The sequence below is a fragment of the Planococcus citri genome, chromosome 1, assembly GCF_950023065.1.
Source record: "Planococcus citri chromosome 1, ihPlaCitr1.1, whole genome shotgun sequence".
In the NCBI taxonomy this organism is placed as follows: Eukaryota; Metazoa; Arthropoda; class Insecta; order Hemiptera; family Pseudococcidae; genus Planococcus; species Planococcus citri.
Genome location: NC_088677.1, coordinates 83,711,183 through 83,731,067, shown reverse-complemented (window position 1 = coordinate 83,731,067; position 19,885 = coordinate 83,711,183). Strand labels below are relative to the sequence as shown.

Here is a 19,885-nt window from a genome sequence, read left to right as displayed (position 1 = left end):
AACGTATAAAATCAATTTGTACGTGGAAGCGTGAAATAAGTCAACAATACGAATATACTCGTATATACCTACGATTGAACGGTCGAGCCGGCCAAGCTAACTATGTAGGTACGAATATCAGCTCATCGTTCTTTCTTTGTATGACCTTATTAAAAACTCATTATTTATATGGGCCATATTTATACGCGAGGCAATGGAACGAGCTATCCATAGCACACACAGTCCTCCTAGGTACCAATAATATCTCTTACCAAAATATCGTACCTACATCTTTCTACGTATACCTCGAATACCGAGTCAGTTGACACATGAGACGCGCCAACATTCGCGCACACAGCGTAGAATTTAAAACGCTCAATTAGCCGCTTTACTAGACCTTATCAATTTCCTTTTCATCGTCATCTCCTCCAGAAACGTTCAGCAACGCACACCGGGAGATGAAAGATTCTCTATATGTGGGTAATACGAGTACATAAAATTGTCAAAATACGCGCTTACCGTATAGTAAGGAGGAACTGGGCCGTAGGACGGAGCAAATGGCACTGAAGATCTAGCAGGAACAGGATTAATCGTCGACTGTTGTTGATGCTGCTGTCCCAGCCAACGTCTAACCAGCTTCTGTCTGCTGCGACTCGAGCTGCAGTATGATGCTGTGGTCACATCTGGAGAGTCGTATCTGAATGGTATGTCGTGTTTGGTGGCACTCGATTCGTCTATTAGAGATGGCCGCCTTCGACCGCATCGGCAAACGTACCAGTAGCATCGGAAAGCCGCCGCTATCGTTGCTAGACATTCGACCGCTGTGATTATCAGTAGGCCTACGTTGGCCAGAACTGGAGCCCAGTTCGTTCTGCCTGTGTCTTCTATTTGGATCAGGCCGTAGTCTTCCTGGAATGAGCGAGAAACGAGACGGAATTAGTGTGATTAATTAGCTGGATGAATTGAAGATGCAGGAATTGATAATCTATCGAGTGTATTAGGTAATTGAATTATTAGGTTAGTTGAATTATTGAACAGGAACAAATTAGTCCGGCAAATGACAATAGGAATAATTACACCCTCCCCTTGCTACCCGCCAATCCTCTGGGACAACTTTTTTCTTAAAAGGGGGCATAATAAGGAGCATTTTAAAGCAAACTTTCCAAAAAAAGTTGGCTTTACAAAGAAAAAATGGCGGCCATTTGGATTGACAGTTCAGCCAAAAACATAGGTTTTCCTTTACTCGCACGAAATTTTTTGAACTGGACAAAGCTAGATCGAAAGAATATGCAAAACTTGATCAACAGACGAAATTTCAAACAAAGAAGAGCATTTTTCCATTTTTGGGGAATTTTTGAAAATCAAAAGTCCAAAAATGATGAAAAATTCAAAATTTCACCAAATTGACCTGGAAGGCTTGAATTTGATAAATACCCTATTTTCGACCAGCCAAATTGATTGGAAACGGTTCCAATCCGTTTTGAAGAGTTCCTGGAGCCTCCAGCAGATTTTTGAAACTTGAAATATGTATCTATAAAATCTCATCAAATAAAGTTGGAAATCCGAATTCACGCTGTATTCCAATTTAAACACGCAATGAAGTCGACTGCTGGTGAGTTCGAATCATTCTGGAGCCTCCAGTGATTTTTTGGGAAATTCTTGGAGCCTCCAGTAGGTTTTTTAAACTTGTAATTTCCACAAAATTTCATCAAATGCGAATGGAAAGCCGAAAATGAGCATTGAAAAATCTACTGGAGACTCCATGAATTTTCAAAGTTACTGGAGGCTCTAAAATGACACAAACTCACCAGCAGTCGACTTAATATCGTGTTTAAGTTGACGTGATCCGCCAATTTCCGATTTCCGACTTCATTTTGTGAAATTTTGTGGAAATTTCAAGTTCCAAAAAACTGCTGGAGGCTCCAGAACTGCCCACAACAGTTTCAATCCTTTCTAGCAAATTTTTGGAACTACGAAATTTCATCAAATGCGAATGGAAAGCCGAAAATAAGACTATTAAAAAATCTACTGGAGACTCCATGAATTTTCAAAGTTACTGGAGGCTCCAAAATGACACAAACTCACCAGCAGTCTACTTATATAATATCGTGTTCAAGTTGACGTGATCCGCCAATTTCCGATTTACAACTTCATTTTGTGAAATTTTGTGGAAATTTCAAGTTCCAAAAAACTGCTGGAGGCTCCAGAACTGCCCACAACAGTTTCAACCCCTTTCTAGCCGATTTTTGGAACTACGAAATTTCATCAAATGCGAAGGGAAAGACGAAACGTGCATTGAAAAATCTACTGGAGGCTCCAGTAATTTTCAAAAAGTCGCTGGAAGCTCCAAAATCACTTACACTCATCAGCAATCTACTCAATAGCGTATTCAAATTGCAGAGCTTCGTGAATTCCGGATTTACAACTTCATTTGCTGAAATTTTGTGGAAATTTCAAGTTTCAAAAATCTGCTGGAGGCTCCAAAATGACTTAAAATCATCAGCAGTCGAATAAATAGCTTGTTAAAATTGGAGTGCGAAGCAAATTTTGGATTTCCAACTCAGTTTGGTAAAATTTTATGGAAATTTTGATCATTGAAAGATCTGCTGGAGGCTCCAGTAATTTTCAAAAAGGTCACTGGAGGCTCCAAAACGACTTGAAATTTACCTACGGTTGACTTCATAGCATATTGAAACTTGTTTACAGAATAAATAATTTCCGCTTTCCAACTGCATTGGGTGAAATTTTGCGGAAATTTCAAGTTTCAAAAATCTGCTGGAGCCTCCAAAACGACTTTAAATCATCAGCAGTCGACTAAATAGCGTGTTAAAATTGGAGTGCAAAGCAAATTTTGGATTTCCAACTCAGTTTGGTAAAATTTTATGGAAATTTCGATCATTGAAAGATCTGCTGGAGGCTCCAGTAATTTTCAAAAAGGTCACTGGAGACTCGAAAACGACTTGAAATTTACCTACGGTTGACTTCATAGCATATTGAAATTTGTTTACAGAATAAATAATTTCCGCTTTCCAACTGCATTGGGTGAAATTTTGCGGAAATTTCAAGTTTCAAAAATCTGCTGGAGCCTCCAAAACGACTTGAAATCATCAGCAGTCGACTAAATAGCGTGTTAAAATTGGAGTGCGAAGCAAATTTTGGATTTCCAACTCAGTTTGGTAAAATTTTATGGAAATTTCGATCATTGAAAGATCTGCTGAAGGCTCCAGTAATTTTCAAAAAGGTCACTGGAGGCTCCAAAATGACTTGACATTTACCTAAAGTGGACCGAAATTTACTCTGCAAATTATTTCAATACGCTATGATGTCAACTGCAGGGAATTTTGACTCCTCCCTTTCGTATATATTTTCCCCTCAAAATGGAGTTTTTAAGCTTTGATGTCCAATTTGGTGCTACTCTAACCCATCCCCTTCCACAGCCTCAGCCCTGTTAAAGTTGATCCTTGTGATGGTCATTTTTTCTCTTCAGTTTTTAGCAATGTTGAGGGGAGGGGACCCACAACATACAAAAAAATTGAAAAAAATCTGCTCACATGAGGCTGAAAAAATGAATTTTACAATAATTTTAAAAAGGTGGCCCATCTCATAAACGGGGGGGGGAGGGAATCTGAAGCTTTCCTGACGGGGGGGTGGTGGTGATGTGCTTAATGGTACCAACCTTCCATGCAAATATCAACCCTGAAGCTCTCGGTGACAAATTCACCTTTTTCCAATAAATTCTGATTTACTGGTCTTTTCTGTGGTTTTTAAAATTTTTTACCAATGTTCACTCCTCAAAAAAATTTGAAAAAATACTGAAAATAATATGGTCTAAAACACACTTTCTAGTGAAAAAATTTTGCCTGAAACTCTTTTAGGTGCTGAGCTACGGTAATTCAAAGTTTTCTTATGCGCTTTTTTGGCCAGAATACAGTGTAAAAAATATTTGAAAATAATGTCCACGAATTAGTCTCCATATTCCCTACACACCACCGAAATTTCAAAATTTTTGGTCAAGGGGTTGAACAAAAGAATTTTTTAACATAGAAATCGTGATTTTCTTAAATGTAGAGGAAGGGGGAGAGGAAGACAAAAAATGTTTACACTTGAAAATGTTTTTTTTTTGGTCCCTTAAAGATACCTTTTGATTATATTCAAAATCCGACCCAAGGGTTGATTCATCACTCTTAACCCTCGAGTAGGTAGGTACCCTTTGGTGGACGGGTTCTGGTAGGGAGAGGGGGGTAGGAGAAGTGCAATTTCAATTTTGACTTGATATTCGTGTTCAGAGGCATCGAAGTATGCAAAAAGGACACCTCAGTTATCAAAATTGATTTTATCAAAAAAAAATGCTGTCTTTAATCGTCCAGTTTTTCCAATTTTTGTCCACGGCCCAATCAATATTTTTTTCTGAAAAAAACTGTATTTTTTGGATCAAAAGCACATTTAAAAATGCCAGTTTCATCATACCTACTTACTCAAACATTTTAACGAAAATGTTTTTTGAGAATTTTAAAAGAATGTTGAGCACCAAATTGAATCATGATTGGAGGGGGGAGGGGGTGGTTGAAAAATGTGTTACAAGACTTACGAAAATGAATTGAAATTTCGGTAGGAAATCAAAACATTTCCATCAAAACTTATTTTTGAGATTTTAAAGAATTTTGAGCCCAAAAATTGGGTCAATTTCTTGTATTTACTTTTCACAGATTACTTCTGGCCTCAACATTTCCAAAAACTACTCAAAAAACGTTTTCATCACAATTTTGTATTTTTTGTCCACATGCACTTTAACCAAGTGGGTTACATGACACTTTTTTCAAAAATACCAAAAATCGTGATACAATTTTTGGCTCCGATTTTTGAAATGGAAATTCTGGATTTTCTGTAGAAATTTTTCAACTCATTTCCATGATTTGCGCGACATTCTTCCTAAATAATCTCGAAAATTGACTCAATTTTGAGGTCAACATTTTTCTAAAGTACGTTAAATTTTCATGAGTCACGTGACTCTATTTTCATAATTCCCAAAAATTCTGGCATAATTTTTTTCTTTAGACGGGTTCGAAACAAGTTTTGATAGCAATTTTTGATTTTCTGTCGAGAATATCACCCAAGTCAAAAAAAATTCCAAAAATCATGACCTTATTTCGGGTTCAGAATTTAAAAAAAATTTTTGAAAACAATTTTGGTGGAAATATATTTGAATTTCTCGCAAACATTTTGACACTTATCATATTGCTTCAAAATCTTGACGAAAGTTTGGTTCAGAATTCTTCAGAAGTGCTCGAAAAAAGTTTTTGACAAGAATTTTTGAATTTCTGTCTCAATTATAAGTTAATAGCCGATTTTGATGGGTCACGTGACACTTTCAAAACTACAAAAAATCATATCTCAATTTTCGGTTTAGAATTTTTCAAAAATACTCAAAAAAATCTTCATTAAAACATTTGAATTTTTCACAAGAATTTTCACCATTTAATAGGTGTTTTCTTATGGCACAATAATTTATAACTGCCTGAAGAATTGACTCAATTCTGAGCTCAGAATTTCTCAAAAGTGCTCATGAAAAGAATTTTGATATGAATTTTTAATTTTTTGCCTTTAAAAAGAAATTTTTGATTTTCAGCCGACATTTCAACTAATTTTAATGGCACGCAAGCACCTTTTGAGACATTTTCCCCTCCTCTAAAAGCCAACATTTTTAGAAAACAATGGCCAAAAAGAGCACAAAAGTTTTCCTCCCTTCCCCTTCCCCTTCAACCCATCACAAAAATACTTTTAAACTAAAATTGAACACAAATTATTGCATTTATTTTTCCTATTTTTCTATTCCCCTTAAAATTTTTTTTTTTTGATTTTAGTATCTTTGATGTAAGTATTTTTGAAAAGTTTGATGTGGCAGACGCAGACCGAACCACTGAGAGTAAAAATGAAACCAAAGAAAATGTTACTTTGCCTCGACTGTCCCCACCCCCATCAAAAATCAACTCGCAAAAAAATAATTATTTCATCTGAGTCGAAAGTTTGCAATTCGTAAATTAATGAATTAACTTCAAAAACATGTTTTTGAACAATTATTTATCTGAAAAGAGCACAAAAGTCGATATTTTCCAATAAATTCTACAATTATAGTGCTCTGTATAATTCATTTTTCATCTCAGATCCTTCATTTTTTCTCAGGGCCATAAGATAAATTTCTCCTTTGCCCCTTCTCCAAGGCCCTGATGACTCTATGTAGATAATGAAACATCTCAATGGGAAATTGGGCAAGAGGGGAGGGGAGTTGAAAATGCAAACAGTATTAGACCAAAGTTCAAACAAACTCAGCCTCAGTCATTTCCAAAAATAAAATTTGATACATTCTGGTGACTTAAACAATTAGCTTTCATTGGCAGATCCGAATCAATAGGTCTGAGCTTCATAATATTCGAAGCTTTCGTCACCCTCTCGTTCTAAAAATTTAAAATAGAATTCAAAACCCCTATTTCAACCTTTAAAAACTCAACAAATCACACAAACTCATCTAATGGACGGGAGGGGACATTCTCACTGCAGGAAAATCCGCACCAATCCCACATCCAAATACTCCAAAAATAACCATGTACTCACTTGCTTCAAAGGTAAAAAATAATCCGGTCTTTGAGCATCCCTCAATAATCCGGTAGCGGTCAACACCAGCGCCAAATTGCTGACTCCGATGGCCACCAAACACAACGCCAGATACACGGTAATAGCCAAAGGCGAAATTCTATCCGTAGATTGGTAACATCCCCTAAATCCGGCTATAATTCCAACGAACCCGTTCGCAGCTCCCATCGCACCACCCCACAGTCCGGCACCCACGCTGGACATGGACGCCTCGTGCAGCATGGTCAATATACCAAATGCGATCATCAGAATACCGGCGACTAGCTGAATACCTCCGAAGGTGACGATTGTAGGACCTTCGGTGGCTTTGATGATGGGAAACCCTCCATCGAGATCTTCGTCCAAAGACGAGTCGACGATAATCTTGGCCGAAGGATGAGGTCTGACTGGAGGTCTTCTTTTGGGAGGTGATTTAGCAACGAAGTCTGTCTCGAACGCGTCTCGTTTTATTTTACTCGTAATCGGTACCGCACCGAATCGTTTATCCGAAATTTTAGCCATTTTTATACGATCGATTCGGTTCAGCTACATTTTACTCACTTCCGACACTATGAATTTTTTTTTTTTCAACGAGAGAACGAGTTCACGAATACACTCCACTGGAAGCACTTCTCATTTAAGTAGTAATTAGTCAAAACGGCGTCGCGAAAATTAGCCAGACGCGGGCACACGCGAACAACGCGAACGAACACGTGTAATGGTTGGCATTTATTGCGGTTGTACTAGCTGTGAGAGAGACCTCATCAGACATGCTGGAGAGTTGCAGAAACTGGACTTACGGTGCACCCGATGGCATAAAGAACACAACGTGCACGTGGTGGGAGCAAACACGAGACCGCGCGATCATCGAGATCCAGACGATCGAGCAGAGATCTCTGACTCTGATCTATACGAACGTAAACATTCGCAATATGGAAACGAGACGAGCGATGTTATTATTATTGCTTTCACTAATCGTCGACGACGACGAGGTACCACCATAAGAAGAAAGATAGTACAAATACAGCTACAACAAATCTATTTCAAATACTACGTAATTACAATCGTTGTAATTCCTCTATAGGTGATTAATGTTACCGCCTCACATCATCATCATCATCGTCGTCGTCGTAATCGTAGAGGTACATAGACTCGAAGGTACTTGTACTTTTCCTTTTCTGCGGCTGCTGAGCTCTCAAAGAAGCATATATAGACGACCACTCACTCACTCACTCGTCGTCATCTAGTTAATAATGTTAACGAGAAAATTACAATATTTTACCATGTACAACAGATTTTTTACATTAGTATTTTCTCTGCTACGTGTTCTGCTCGTAAAGTGGCAGACTTACGTGTTAGAAATTTGCTAAAAAATTTGGCTTCCGTTTTGCATACCGCATAATATTATTAGACTAATTATTAACTCGTTCGAACGTCGTCGTAGGTATGGTACTGGTAGTCAAATCGTGCTGGGACTTGGGTTGTGAACGTAATTAAAATTTTCTTTCTGGTTTCCCTTTTTCAACCGCATATGAAATGTGTTTGGAGTGTTCGTGATCGAGATTTTATAAGAGAGCGTGTGTGTGAGTGAGTGAGAGTCGAAGAACAGAGAGTCATAATAGATGAATGTGGGTTTTGATCTGATCAGCAGGTGAAGTTTAATAACATGAGAGGGAATTTTGGAAAAATCACTCGCAGTGAGGAAATTTTTTTCGGCACGGCAATATTTAAAAAAAACTCATCGCATTAAGCGTGATAAGACCGACTTTTCATCAAATAAGGTTACAAATCGTTTACGAACAAATTGAGTCACTTTTTTTGAAACTTTTGTGTGGCAATTGATCTGTTTACAATCGAATCGAATCATTTACGAACGATTGGTGAATGGTGATAAAATAAATTGATTGTTTTCTTGGTGAATCATTCGCAAACGCAAACGGATCAATTAATTTACGATTGATTCGGTTTTTTGTGAAACTACTCCTATTGTATAGGAATTGATCTGTTTTCAAGCGAAGTGAATCCAATCGAATAATCGATTGGCGATTGGACAAATTGATTGATTTCTGGGTGAATCACTGACTCGCGAACGAATTGAATGTTTCAGTGAATCATTCGCGAACAAATTGAATAATTTTTGGTAAATCATTCGCGAACGAATTGAATTTTTTAGTGAATCATTCACGAACGAATTTTTTAGTGCATCATTCGCGAACGAATTGAATTTTTCAGTGAATAATTCGCGAACAAACTTGATAACTTTTGATGAAACATTCGCGAACGAATTGAATAATTTTTGGTGAATCATTCGCGAACGAATTGAATAATATCTGGTGAATCATTCGCGAACGAATTGAATTTTTTAGTGAATCATTCACGAACGAATAGAATTTTTTAGTGAATAATTCGCGTACGAACTTGATAATTTTTTATAAATCATTCGCGAACGAATTGAATTTTTTAGTGAATCATTCACGAACGAATTTTTTAGTGCATCATTCGCGAACGAATAGAATTTTTTAGTGAATAATTCGCGAACGAACTTGATAATTTTTGATGCATCATTTGCGAACGAATTGAATAATTTTTGGTGAATCATTCGCGAACGGATTGAATAATATCTGGTGAATCATTCGCGAACGAATTGAATTTTTTAGTGAATCATTCACGAACGAATAGAATTTTTTAGTGAATCATTCACGAACGAACTGAATAATTTTTGGTGAATCATTCGCGAACGAATTGAATTCTTTAGTGAATCATTCACGAACGAATAGAATTTTTTAGTGAATCATTCACGAACGAATAGAATTTTTTAGTGAATAATTCGCGAACGAACTTGATAATTTTTGATGAATCATTTGCGAACGAATTGAATAATTTTTGGTGAATCATTCGCGAACGAATTGAATAATATCTGGTGAATCATTCGCGAACGAATTGAATTTTTTAGTGAATCATTCACGAACGAATAGAATTTTTTAGTGAATAATTCGCGAACGAACTTGATAATTTTTGATGCATCATTTGCGAACGAATTGAATAATTTTTGGTGAATCATTCGCGAACGAATTGAATAATATCTGGTGAATCATTCGCGAACGAATTGAATTTTTTAGTGAATCATTCACGAACGAATAGAATTTTTTAGTGAATCATTCACGAACGAATTGAATAATTTTTGGTGAATCATTCGCGAACGAATTGAATTCTTTAGTGAATCATTCACGAACGAATTGAATAATTTTTGGTGAATCATTCGCGAACGAATTGAATAATATCTGGTGAATCATTCGCGAACGAATTGAATTTTTTAGTGAATCATTCACGAACAAATAGAATTTTTTAGTGAATAATTCGCGAACAAACTTAACAAATTGAATAATTTTTGGTGAATCATTCGCGAACGAATTAAATAATTTTTGGTGATTCATTCGCGAACGAATAGAATTTTTTAGTGAATAATTCGCGAACGAACTTGATAATTTTTGATGAATCATTCGCGAACAAATTGAATAATAATTGGTGAATCATTCGCGAACGAATTAAATAATTTTTGGTGATTCATTCGCGAACGAATTGAATTCTTTAGTGAATCATTCACGAACGAATAGAATTTTTTAGTGAATAATTCGCGTATGAACTTGATAATTTTTTATAAATCATTCGCGAACGAATTTATTAGTGCATCATTCGCGAACGAATAGAATTTTTTAGTGAATAATTCGCGAACGAACTTGATAATTTTTGATGAATCATTCGCGAACGAATTGAATAATTTTTGATGAATCATTCGCGAACGAATTGAATAATATCTGGCGAATCATTCGCGAACGAATTGAATTTTTTAGTGAATAATTCGCGAACGAACTTAACAAATTGAATAATTTTTGGTGAATCATTCGCGAACGAATAGAATTTTTTAGTGAATAATTCATTAATTCGCGAACGAACTTGATAATTTTTGATGAATCATTCGCGAACGAATTGAATAATTTTTGGTGAATCATTCGCGAACGAATTGAATAATATCTGGTGAATCATTCGCGAACGAATTGAATTCTTTAGTGAATCATTCACGAACGAATAGAATTTTTTAGTGAATAATTCGCGTACGAACTTGATAATTTTTTATAAATCATTCGCGAACGAACTGAATTTTTCAGTGAATCATTCACGAACGAATTCTTTAGTGAATCATTCGCGAACGAATTCTATAGTGAATCATTCGCGAATGAATAAAATTTTTCAGTGAATAATTCGCGAAGGAACTTGATAATTTTTTATTATAAATCATTCGCGAACGAATTGAATAATTTTTGGTGAATCATTCGCGAACGAATTGAATATTTTAAGTGAATAATTCGAGAACAAACTTGATAATTTCTGATGAATCATTCACGAACGAATTGAATAATTTCTGGTGAATCAGTCGCGAACGAATTGAATATTTTAAGTGAATAATTCGAGAACAAACTTGATAATTTCTGATGAAGTGATGAATCATTCACGAACGAATTGAATAATTTTTGCTGAATCATTCGCGAACGAAATGAACGAATTGAATTTATTAGTAAGTTTAGTGAATCATTCACGAACGAACTTGATTGTTTTTGATGAATCATTCGCGAACGAATTGAATAATTTTTGATGAATCATTCGCGAACGAATTGAATAATTTTTGGTGAACCATTCGCGAACGAATTAAATAACTTTTGGTGAATCATTCGCGAACGAATTGAATGTTTTTGTGATTCATTCGCAAATGAATTGAATAATTTTTAGTGAATCATTCACGAACGAATTGAATGTTTTAGTGAATCATTCTCGAACGAATCGAATTCTTTGGTGAATCATTCTTGAACAAATTGAATTTTTTAGTGAATCATTCACGAACGAATTTTTTAGTGCATCATTCGCGAACGAATTGAATTTTTCAGTGAATAATTCGCGAACAAACTTGATAACTTTTGATGAAACATTCGCGAACGAATTGAATAATTTTTGGTGAATCATTCGCGAACGAATTGAATAATATCTGGTGAATCATTCGCGAACGAATTGAATTTTTTAGTGAATCATTCACGAACGAATAGAATTTTTTAGTGAATAATTCGCGTACGAACTTGATAATTTTTTATAAATCATTCGCGAACGAATTGAATTTTTTAGTGAATCATTCACGAACGAATTTTTTAGTGCATCATTCGCGAACGAATAGAATTTTTTAGTGAATAATTCGCGAACGAACTTGATAATTTTTGATGCATCATTTGCGAACGAATTGAATAATTTTTGGTGAATCATTCGCGAACGGATTGAATAATATCTGGTGAATCATTCGCGAACGAATTGAATTTTTTAGTGAATCATTCACGAACGAATAGAATTTTTTAGTGAATCATTCACGAACGAACTGAATAATTTTTGGTGAATCATTCGCGAACGAATTGAATTCTTTAGTGAATCATTCACGAACGAATAGAATTTTTTAGTGAATCATTCACGAACGAATAGAATTTTTTAGTGAATAATTCGCGAACGAACTTGATAATTTTTGATGAATCATTTGCGAACGAATTGAATAATTTTTGGTGAATCATTCGCGAACGAATTGAATAATATCTGGTGAATCATTCGCGAACGAATTGAATTTTTTAGTGAATCATTCACGAACGAATAGAATTTTTTAGTGAATAATTCGCGAACGAACTTGATAATTTTTGATGCATCATTTGCGAACGAATTGAATAATTTTTGGTGAATCATTCGCGAACGAATTGAATAATATCTGGTGAATCATTCGCGAACGAATTGAATTTTTTAGTGAATCATTCACGAACGAATAGAATTTTTTAGTGAATCATTCACGAACGAATTGAATAATTTTTGGTGAATCATTCGCGAACGAATTGAATTCTTTAGTGAATCATTCACGAACGAATTGAATAATTTTTGGTGAATCATTCGCGAACGAATTGAATAATATCTGGTGAATCATTCGCGAACGAATTGAATTTTTTAGTGAATCATTCACGAACAAATAGAATTTTTTAGTGAATAATTCGCGAACAAACTTAACAAATTGAATAATTTTTGGTGAATCATTCGCGAACGAATTAAATAATTTTTGGTGATTCATTCGCGAACGAATAGAATTTTTTAGTGAATAATTCGCGAACGAACTTGATAATTTTTGATGAATCATTCGCGAACAAATTGAATAATAATTGGTGAATCATTCGCGAACGAATTAAATAATTTTTGGTGATTCATTCGCGAACGAATTGAATTCTTTAGTGAATCATTCACGAACGAATAGAATTTTTTAGTGAATAATTCGCGTATGAACTTGATAATTTTTTATAAATCATTCGCGAACGAATTTATTAGTGCATCATTCGCGAACGAATAGAATTTTTTAGTGAATAATTCGCGAACGAACTTGATAATTTTTGATGAATCATTCGCGAACGAATTGAATAATTTTTGATGAATCATTCGCGAACGAATTGAATAATATCTGGCGAATCATTCGCGAACGAATTGAATTTTTTAGTGAATAATTCGCGAACGAACTTAACAAATTGAATAATTTTTGGTGAATCATTCGCGAACGAATAGAATTTTTTAGTGAATAATTCATTAATTCGCGAACGAACTTGATAATTTTTGATGAATCATTCGCGAACGAATTGAATAATTTTTGGTGAATCATTCGCGAACGAATTGAATAATATCTGGTGAATCATTCGCGAACGAATTGAATTCTTTAGTGAATCATTCACGAACGAATAGAATTTTTTAGTGAATAATTCGCGTACGAACTTGATAATTTTTTATAAATCATTCGCGAACGAACTGAATTTTTCAGTGAATCATTCACGAACGAATTCTTTAGTGAATCATTCGCGAACGAATTCTATAGTGAATCATTCGCGAATGAATAAAATTTTTCAGTGAATAATTCGCGAAGGAACTTGATAATTTTTTATTATAAATCATTCGCGAACGAATTGAATAATTTTTGGTGAATCATTCGCGAACGAATTGAATATTTTAAGTGAATAATTCGAGAACAAACTTGATAATTTCTGATGAATCATTCACGAACGAATTGAATAATTTCTGGTGAATCAGTCGCGAACGAATTGAATATTTTAAGTGAATAATTCGAGAACAAACTTGATAATTTCTGATGAAGTGATGAATCATTCACGAACGAATTGAATAATTTTTGCTGAATCATTCGCGAACGAAATGAACGAATTGAATTTATTAGTAAGTTTAGTGAATCATTCACGAACGAACTTGATTGTTTTTGATGAATCATTCGCGAACGAATTGAATAATTTTTGATGAATCATTCGCGAACGAATTGAATAATTTTTGGTGAACCATTCGCGAACGAATTAAATAACTTTTGGTGAATCATTCGCGAACGAATTGAATGTTTTTGTGATTCATTCGCAAATGAATTGAATAATTTTTAGTGAATCATTCACGAACGAATTGAATGTTTTAGTGAATCATTCTCGAACGAATCGAATTCTTTGGTGAATCATTCTTGAACAAATTGAATAATTTTTGGTGAATCTTTCGCGAACGAATTGAATATTTTAAGTGAATCATTCGCGAACAAACTTGATAATTTTTGATGAATCATTCCTCGAACGAATTGAATAATTTCTGGTGAATCTTTCGCGAACGAATTGAATAATTTCTGGTAAATCATTCGCGAACGAATTGAATAATTTTTGGTAAATCATTTGCGAACGAATTGAATTTTTTAGTGAATCATTCACGAACGAATTGAATAATTTTTGGTAAATCATTTGCGAACGAATTGAATTTTTTAGTGAATCATTCACGAACGAATTGAATAATTTTTGGTGAATCATTCGCGAACGAATTGATTCATAAATTGAAGAATTAATTAATTCGTTCATGAATGAATCCCTTGATCTTGAATGAATCAATACTATCCCGAACAGTTCACTCAGAATTGAATCAATTTATATGTAAATAATTCGTTCAAAAACAGATCCACTTGTGAGTCATATGAGATCAAATATCGTAAACGAATCGATTTCCGGAATTCGATAAATCGATTTTTGATCTTGGAGTTTGTTTTGAGGGGCTAAAATTGATTTTCATCGTTTCTGATATGATTGATCACATGGAGAACAAAAATCGCGAATTAATCGATTTTCGTGTTTCAACCAGTCGAGTTTTCATATCAAAAATCGCAAACGAATCGATTTTTGGAATTCGATAAATCGATGTCTGATCCTAAAGTTTGTTTTGGGAGATGAAATTGATTTTTTCATTTCTGATAAATGATTGATTAGTTGATCACATGATGGTCAAAAATCGCAAATTAATTTATTTTCGGGGTTCAATCAATCGATTTTTCATCACTCGATCGATTTTTGAATGAACGTTGGGAAGGTCTAATTTTGAGTGTGGAGGCTGAAATTTCCCCCCTAATTTTGAACATGTTTGATCATATTATGAGATCAAAAATTGCAATCAAATCGATTTCTGGAATTCGATAAATCGATTTTCGATCCTAGAGTTTCTTTTGGGGGGCTAAAATTGATTTTTTTGTTTCTGATATGATTGATCACATGCAGAACAAAAATCGCAAATTAATCGATCTTCAAGGTTCAACCATCGATTTTTTTGAATCGAAAATCGCAAACGAATCGATTTTTGGAATTCGATAAATCGATTTTTGATCCTGAAGTTTGTTTTGGGAGCTAAAATTATTGTTTCATTTCTGATATGATTGATCACATGGAGAACAGAAATCGCAAATTAATCGATTTTCGGGATTCAACTAATCGATTTATCATCATTATCGATTTTTGAAGTCACGATGGGAAGGTATGATTTTGAATTTTCAGGCTGAGATTTACTCTTAATTTTGAACATGTTTGATCATACTTATATGAGATCCAAAAACTGCAAACGGATCGATTTATGGAATTCGATAAATCGATTTCTGATCCTATAAAGTTTGTTTTGGGGGCTAAAATTTGATTTTTCCATTTCTGATGTGATTGATCACATGGAGAACAAAAATCGCAAATTAATCGATTTTCGGGGTTCAACTAATCGATTCTTCATCATTTTCGATTTTTGATGGGAAGATGGGAAGGTATATATATTTTTGAATTTTGAGGCTGAAATTTATTCTAAATTTTGAACATGTTTGATCATATGAGATCGAATATCGAAAACGAATCGATTTCTGGAATTCGATAAATCGATTTTTGATCCTGGAGTTTATTTTGGGGGGCTAAAATTGATTTTTTCGTTTCTGATATGATTGATCATAAATGGAGAACAGAAATCGCAAATTGATCGATTTTCGGAATTTCCATATCGAAAATCGCAAACGAATCGATTTTTGGAATTCGATAAATCGATTTTAGATCCTGAAGTTTATTTTAGGAGCTAAAATTGTTTCTTCATTTCTGATATGATTGATCACATGGAGAACAAAAATCGCAAATTAATCGATTTTCGGGATTCAATCAATCGATTTTTCATCATGATCGATTTTTGAAGTCACGATGGGAAGGTATATCTTTGAATTTTGAGGCTGAAATTAATTCATAATTATTTTGAACATGTTTGATCATGTGAGATCGAAAATCGCAAACGAATCGATTTCTGGAATTCGATAAATCGATTTTTGATCCTAACGTTTGTTTTGGGGGGTTAAAATTTATTTTTTCGTTTCTAATATCATGATTGATCACACATGGGGGTCAAAAATTGCAAATGAACCGATTTTCGGGGTTCAGCCAATCAATTTTTTCAGTGATTTTTTTTCAATGATTCGATTGGTAAAATGGAAATTTATTCATGGTAAAATTTTTCTATTTTTAACAAAAACGGGAGATTTTAAAGATTGACTGGAAAAAATTGAAAAAATCAGCATTTTTTGCAATTTTGCTTTTAGAAAAAACAAGGCTTTTTTGAAACTTTGAAAAAATACAACTTTTGAGCAATTTTTGAAAAACAGCGAAACTTTTTTCGCAATATTCTATTGGCAAAAAAGACAGTTTAATTCGGATCAAATTCATCAACGTTCATAATTTTAAATAATCCTACAATCAAAAATGAAATTCAAATTAATTTTGAAAAAAAATCAGCTTTCTATACCGTCTCATTTCAAATCTCAAGAGTCTTCCACGAGTCCCATTTCAGAGCAGTTTCAATAATCTAAGCATAGAAAAAAAAAATTAGTGAAAGTTTGCATCAAACTTACAACTCTTTCAACTCATTCGTTCTAATTGATCCGAGAAAAGCTCCCAGTTCAAACACTCGTCTCATAAATTGGTAATAATAATTACCGGTAACAAAAAACCATTTACCACAAAATCTATGTACAACCAACCATCCAGCTGATACTCTCGATGGAACCCATATAACCAGTAACAAACAAAAATGAAACTTACAAAATGACATCTTAATAGTCTCCCGCTGGTGTTAATTACTTAAAACACAACACGTTATCACTCTCTTTATACTCTGTGTACTTATCCATTATCCAAATAATAATTAAAACTCATTCAACCATTCGTTGGATCATTTAGCAAACTTGGTAGGTAAGTACCTATGTAGGAAAACACCAATCTTTCGAACCGATTGTAGACCTCTATATAGTTATACTCGTATTTTAAACCATCTTTAATACCGCAATTACCAGCTTATATTTAATTTTCATCTCAATTCGCAGTCTACGAATAACGGATATGAATCGTCCTTCGAGTTCGGGTGCACGTTGTTTGAGGTACTTGTATTCTTTTCATTTGAACAGTGTCCCAACTCCCAAGTATCTGTTGTGTGGTGCCTTCCTTATATACTACTTACGTTAAAGTAAATGGCAAACAGCACGTCCACGTCCGTCACACCATCGTAACCCATCAATACGACTTTATTATCGTTATTATTGTAACAGTAAATCTTGGCCATCGTAGAGATGTCTGCCATTATGTTACGCCGTATGTCATCATATTGTATAAATCGATCAACCAGACCATACAAATAGATCGTGAGAAATAGTAACCTAATTTATTATAAGAACAAAAGATCGTTATTAATTTTTAGAAATATTTTTACGACTACCTCCAAATAAAAACTCGACCTATCATCATCGATCGCAATCAAAATCCAACTATGGGTATTAATTATCCTGTGTAGGTTACAAACTCGTATACTACAGCAAATCAAATGTTTACTTCGATCGATCTCCAGTACCAGTACCTACCTAATGATGCCAATCACGTAACTCGTGATCATTAATCATTGCAACTTATTCGATTTAAAAAAAAAAAAATCACCCAAGAAAGTACAATACGAACACCTAAATACATATTAGATGCAACAATGCATCTTTGCAAAAATGCATTTATGCAATTCTGCGCACTTTTGAGTTTTTAAACGAGCATGTAATCTAATTTTTATCGTCGTCTCGTTATCGTAATACGAAAAGATGAAATGATAACACGTAGCAATAATGTGTTGAAAACACGGAAGCATAACGCGTGAAAATAATCAACACTCGAGGTGCGTTGCATTTTCTATACATTGTCCTTGCACTTGAATATTCTATCTAAAATGTAATCGCTCGAAATTTAAAGTACATAGGTACCTAATTCAAAAAGAAAAAAAATACACTCGAATCGATCGGTCTACTATTCGTAGATGGTCAGATACGATAATACGAGCGAGCTTCTATATGGTCAGAGCTCTATTAGGTTGTAAATTTAACGCTAATAGTTTACATTACTGTTTATTTTTACGGTTCACTGAATCGAATTCCCATATTTTTTGCGTAGATAACGTGAAAATTACTCGTCGATGATGTCGATTTAACGATTAACCTACGAATACGTAATCTTATTCATTCCGGACTGAAAGGTTACATCGATGTAGATTCTTTATAGTTGTTTTCAAGTATGATTTTTCGGCTGAAATTATCGTTTGAAAAAGAAAAACCGAATCCGAGTAAAATTGAAGGGATATCGACTTGTTATAGAGGCTTCAGAATGATTTGAAATACTCATCGATCCATAATGGGAGCCGGAAGGTTGAAACAGATGAAAGAAAAAGAGTGGCTTCAGGTGTCTAATAGTCCTACTTATCCGGCTCTCTCAGTTTTGTCCTGTTTTTTGCAAAAATTGCTGAGCAAGACAAGCTTCTTTTTCAAAGCATTCAAAAAGTAGGCTTATCGATTTTCGTCTTTACTTTTTTGCCAGAATTCTCTAAAAGGTCCCGTCATTTGCCCAAAATATCAAAAACATCTTTTTTTTTACTCGAGTGTCAAAAATCCTGTTTTTTGCCAAAATTCCAACAAAAAAAAACAGAATTGTGTTCAGCAAAATTGCCAAAAAAATTCAAATGGCCCTGTTTTTTGTCAGAATGACATAAACGTTTCACTTTTTGGTAAAATTGCCAAAAATTTTGAAATTGCTGAAAAATTCCCGATTTTTAGTGAAAACTTTCCCAAAGCATTGATTTTTTTCCCCTTACTTGTTTAAAAATCCTGGTTTTTTCACCAAAATTGTAAATAAGAAAGCCCTGGTTTTTTTTTTGCAAAATTGCTAAAAAGTCGTGATTTTTGGCGGAAAAAAAATGTTTCTTGTCCAAAAAAAGTACTGCTTTTTTGTCAGAATTGTCAAAAAGTCTCATTTCTAGCCAAAATTAGAAAAAAATTTTGATTTTTGCTTTAGCTGTCTGAGAAGTTTTGTTTTTTTCCCCAAAATTTTCATATAAGTCTCATTTGAATTGTCAAAATGAAAGCCCTGTTTCCAAGATTGCCAAAAAGCCTTAATTTTTAACAAAACCGTGCAATTGGTTGAACCCCAAACATGGATCAATTAGCGATTTCTGACCCCATGTGATCAATCATAATCGAACCGAAAAATCAATTTCAACCCCCAAAATAAACTTCAGCATCAAAAATCGATTAGTTTGCGATTTTCGATCTCTTGTGATCAAACATGTTCAAAATTAAGAGTAAATTTCAGCCTCAAAATTAGACCTTCCCATCATGCCTTCAAAAATCGATCATGATGAGAAATCGATTGATTGATAACCGAAAATCGATTAATTTTCGATTTTTGTTCTCCAGGTGATCAATCATATCAGGAATGAAAAAATCAATTTTAGCTTTCAAAATAAACTTCAGGATCAAAAATCGATTTATCGAATTCCAAAAATCGATTTGTTCGCGATTTTCGATATGAAAAATCGATTAGTT

At 34.1% G+C, this 19,885-nt stretch overlaps 1 protein-coding gene across 1 annotated transcript in view; it reads right to left on the bottom strand.

The window, feature by feature from the left end:
• Window positions 1–7,866, bottom strand: part of LOC135838554 (uncharacterized) — a 42,421-nt gene extending 34,555 nt beyond the window's left edge. Inside the window, exons 1-2 of the mRNA XM_065354235.1 lie at window positions 6,589–7,866; window positions 499–888 (exon numbers count right to left, since the gene is read on the bottom strand). Coding sequence (XP_065210307.1) covers window positions 499–888; window positions 6,589–7,128 — 930 coding nt within the window. The 5' untranslated portion in view covers window positions 7,129–7,866. The remainder of the gene's footprint in view (window positions 1–498; window positions 889–6,588) is intronic.
• Window positions 7,867–19,885: the final 12,019 nt, after the last annotated feature.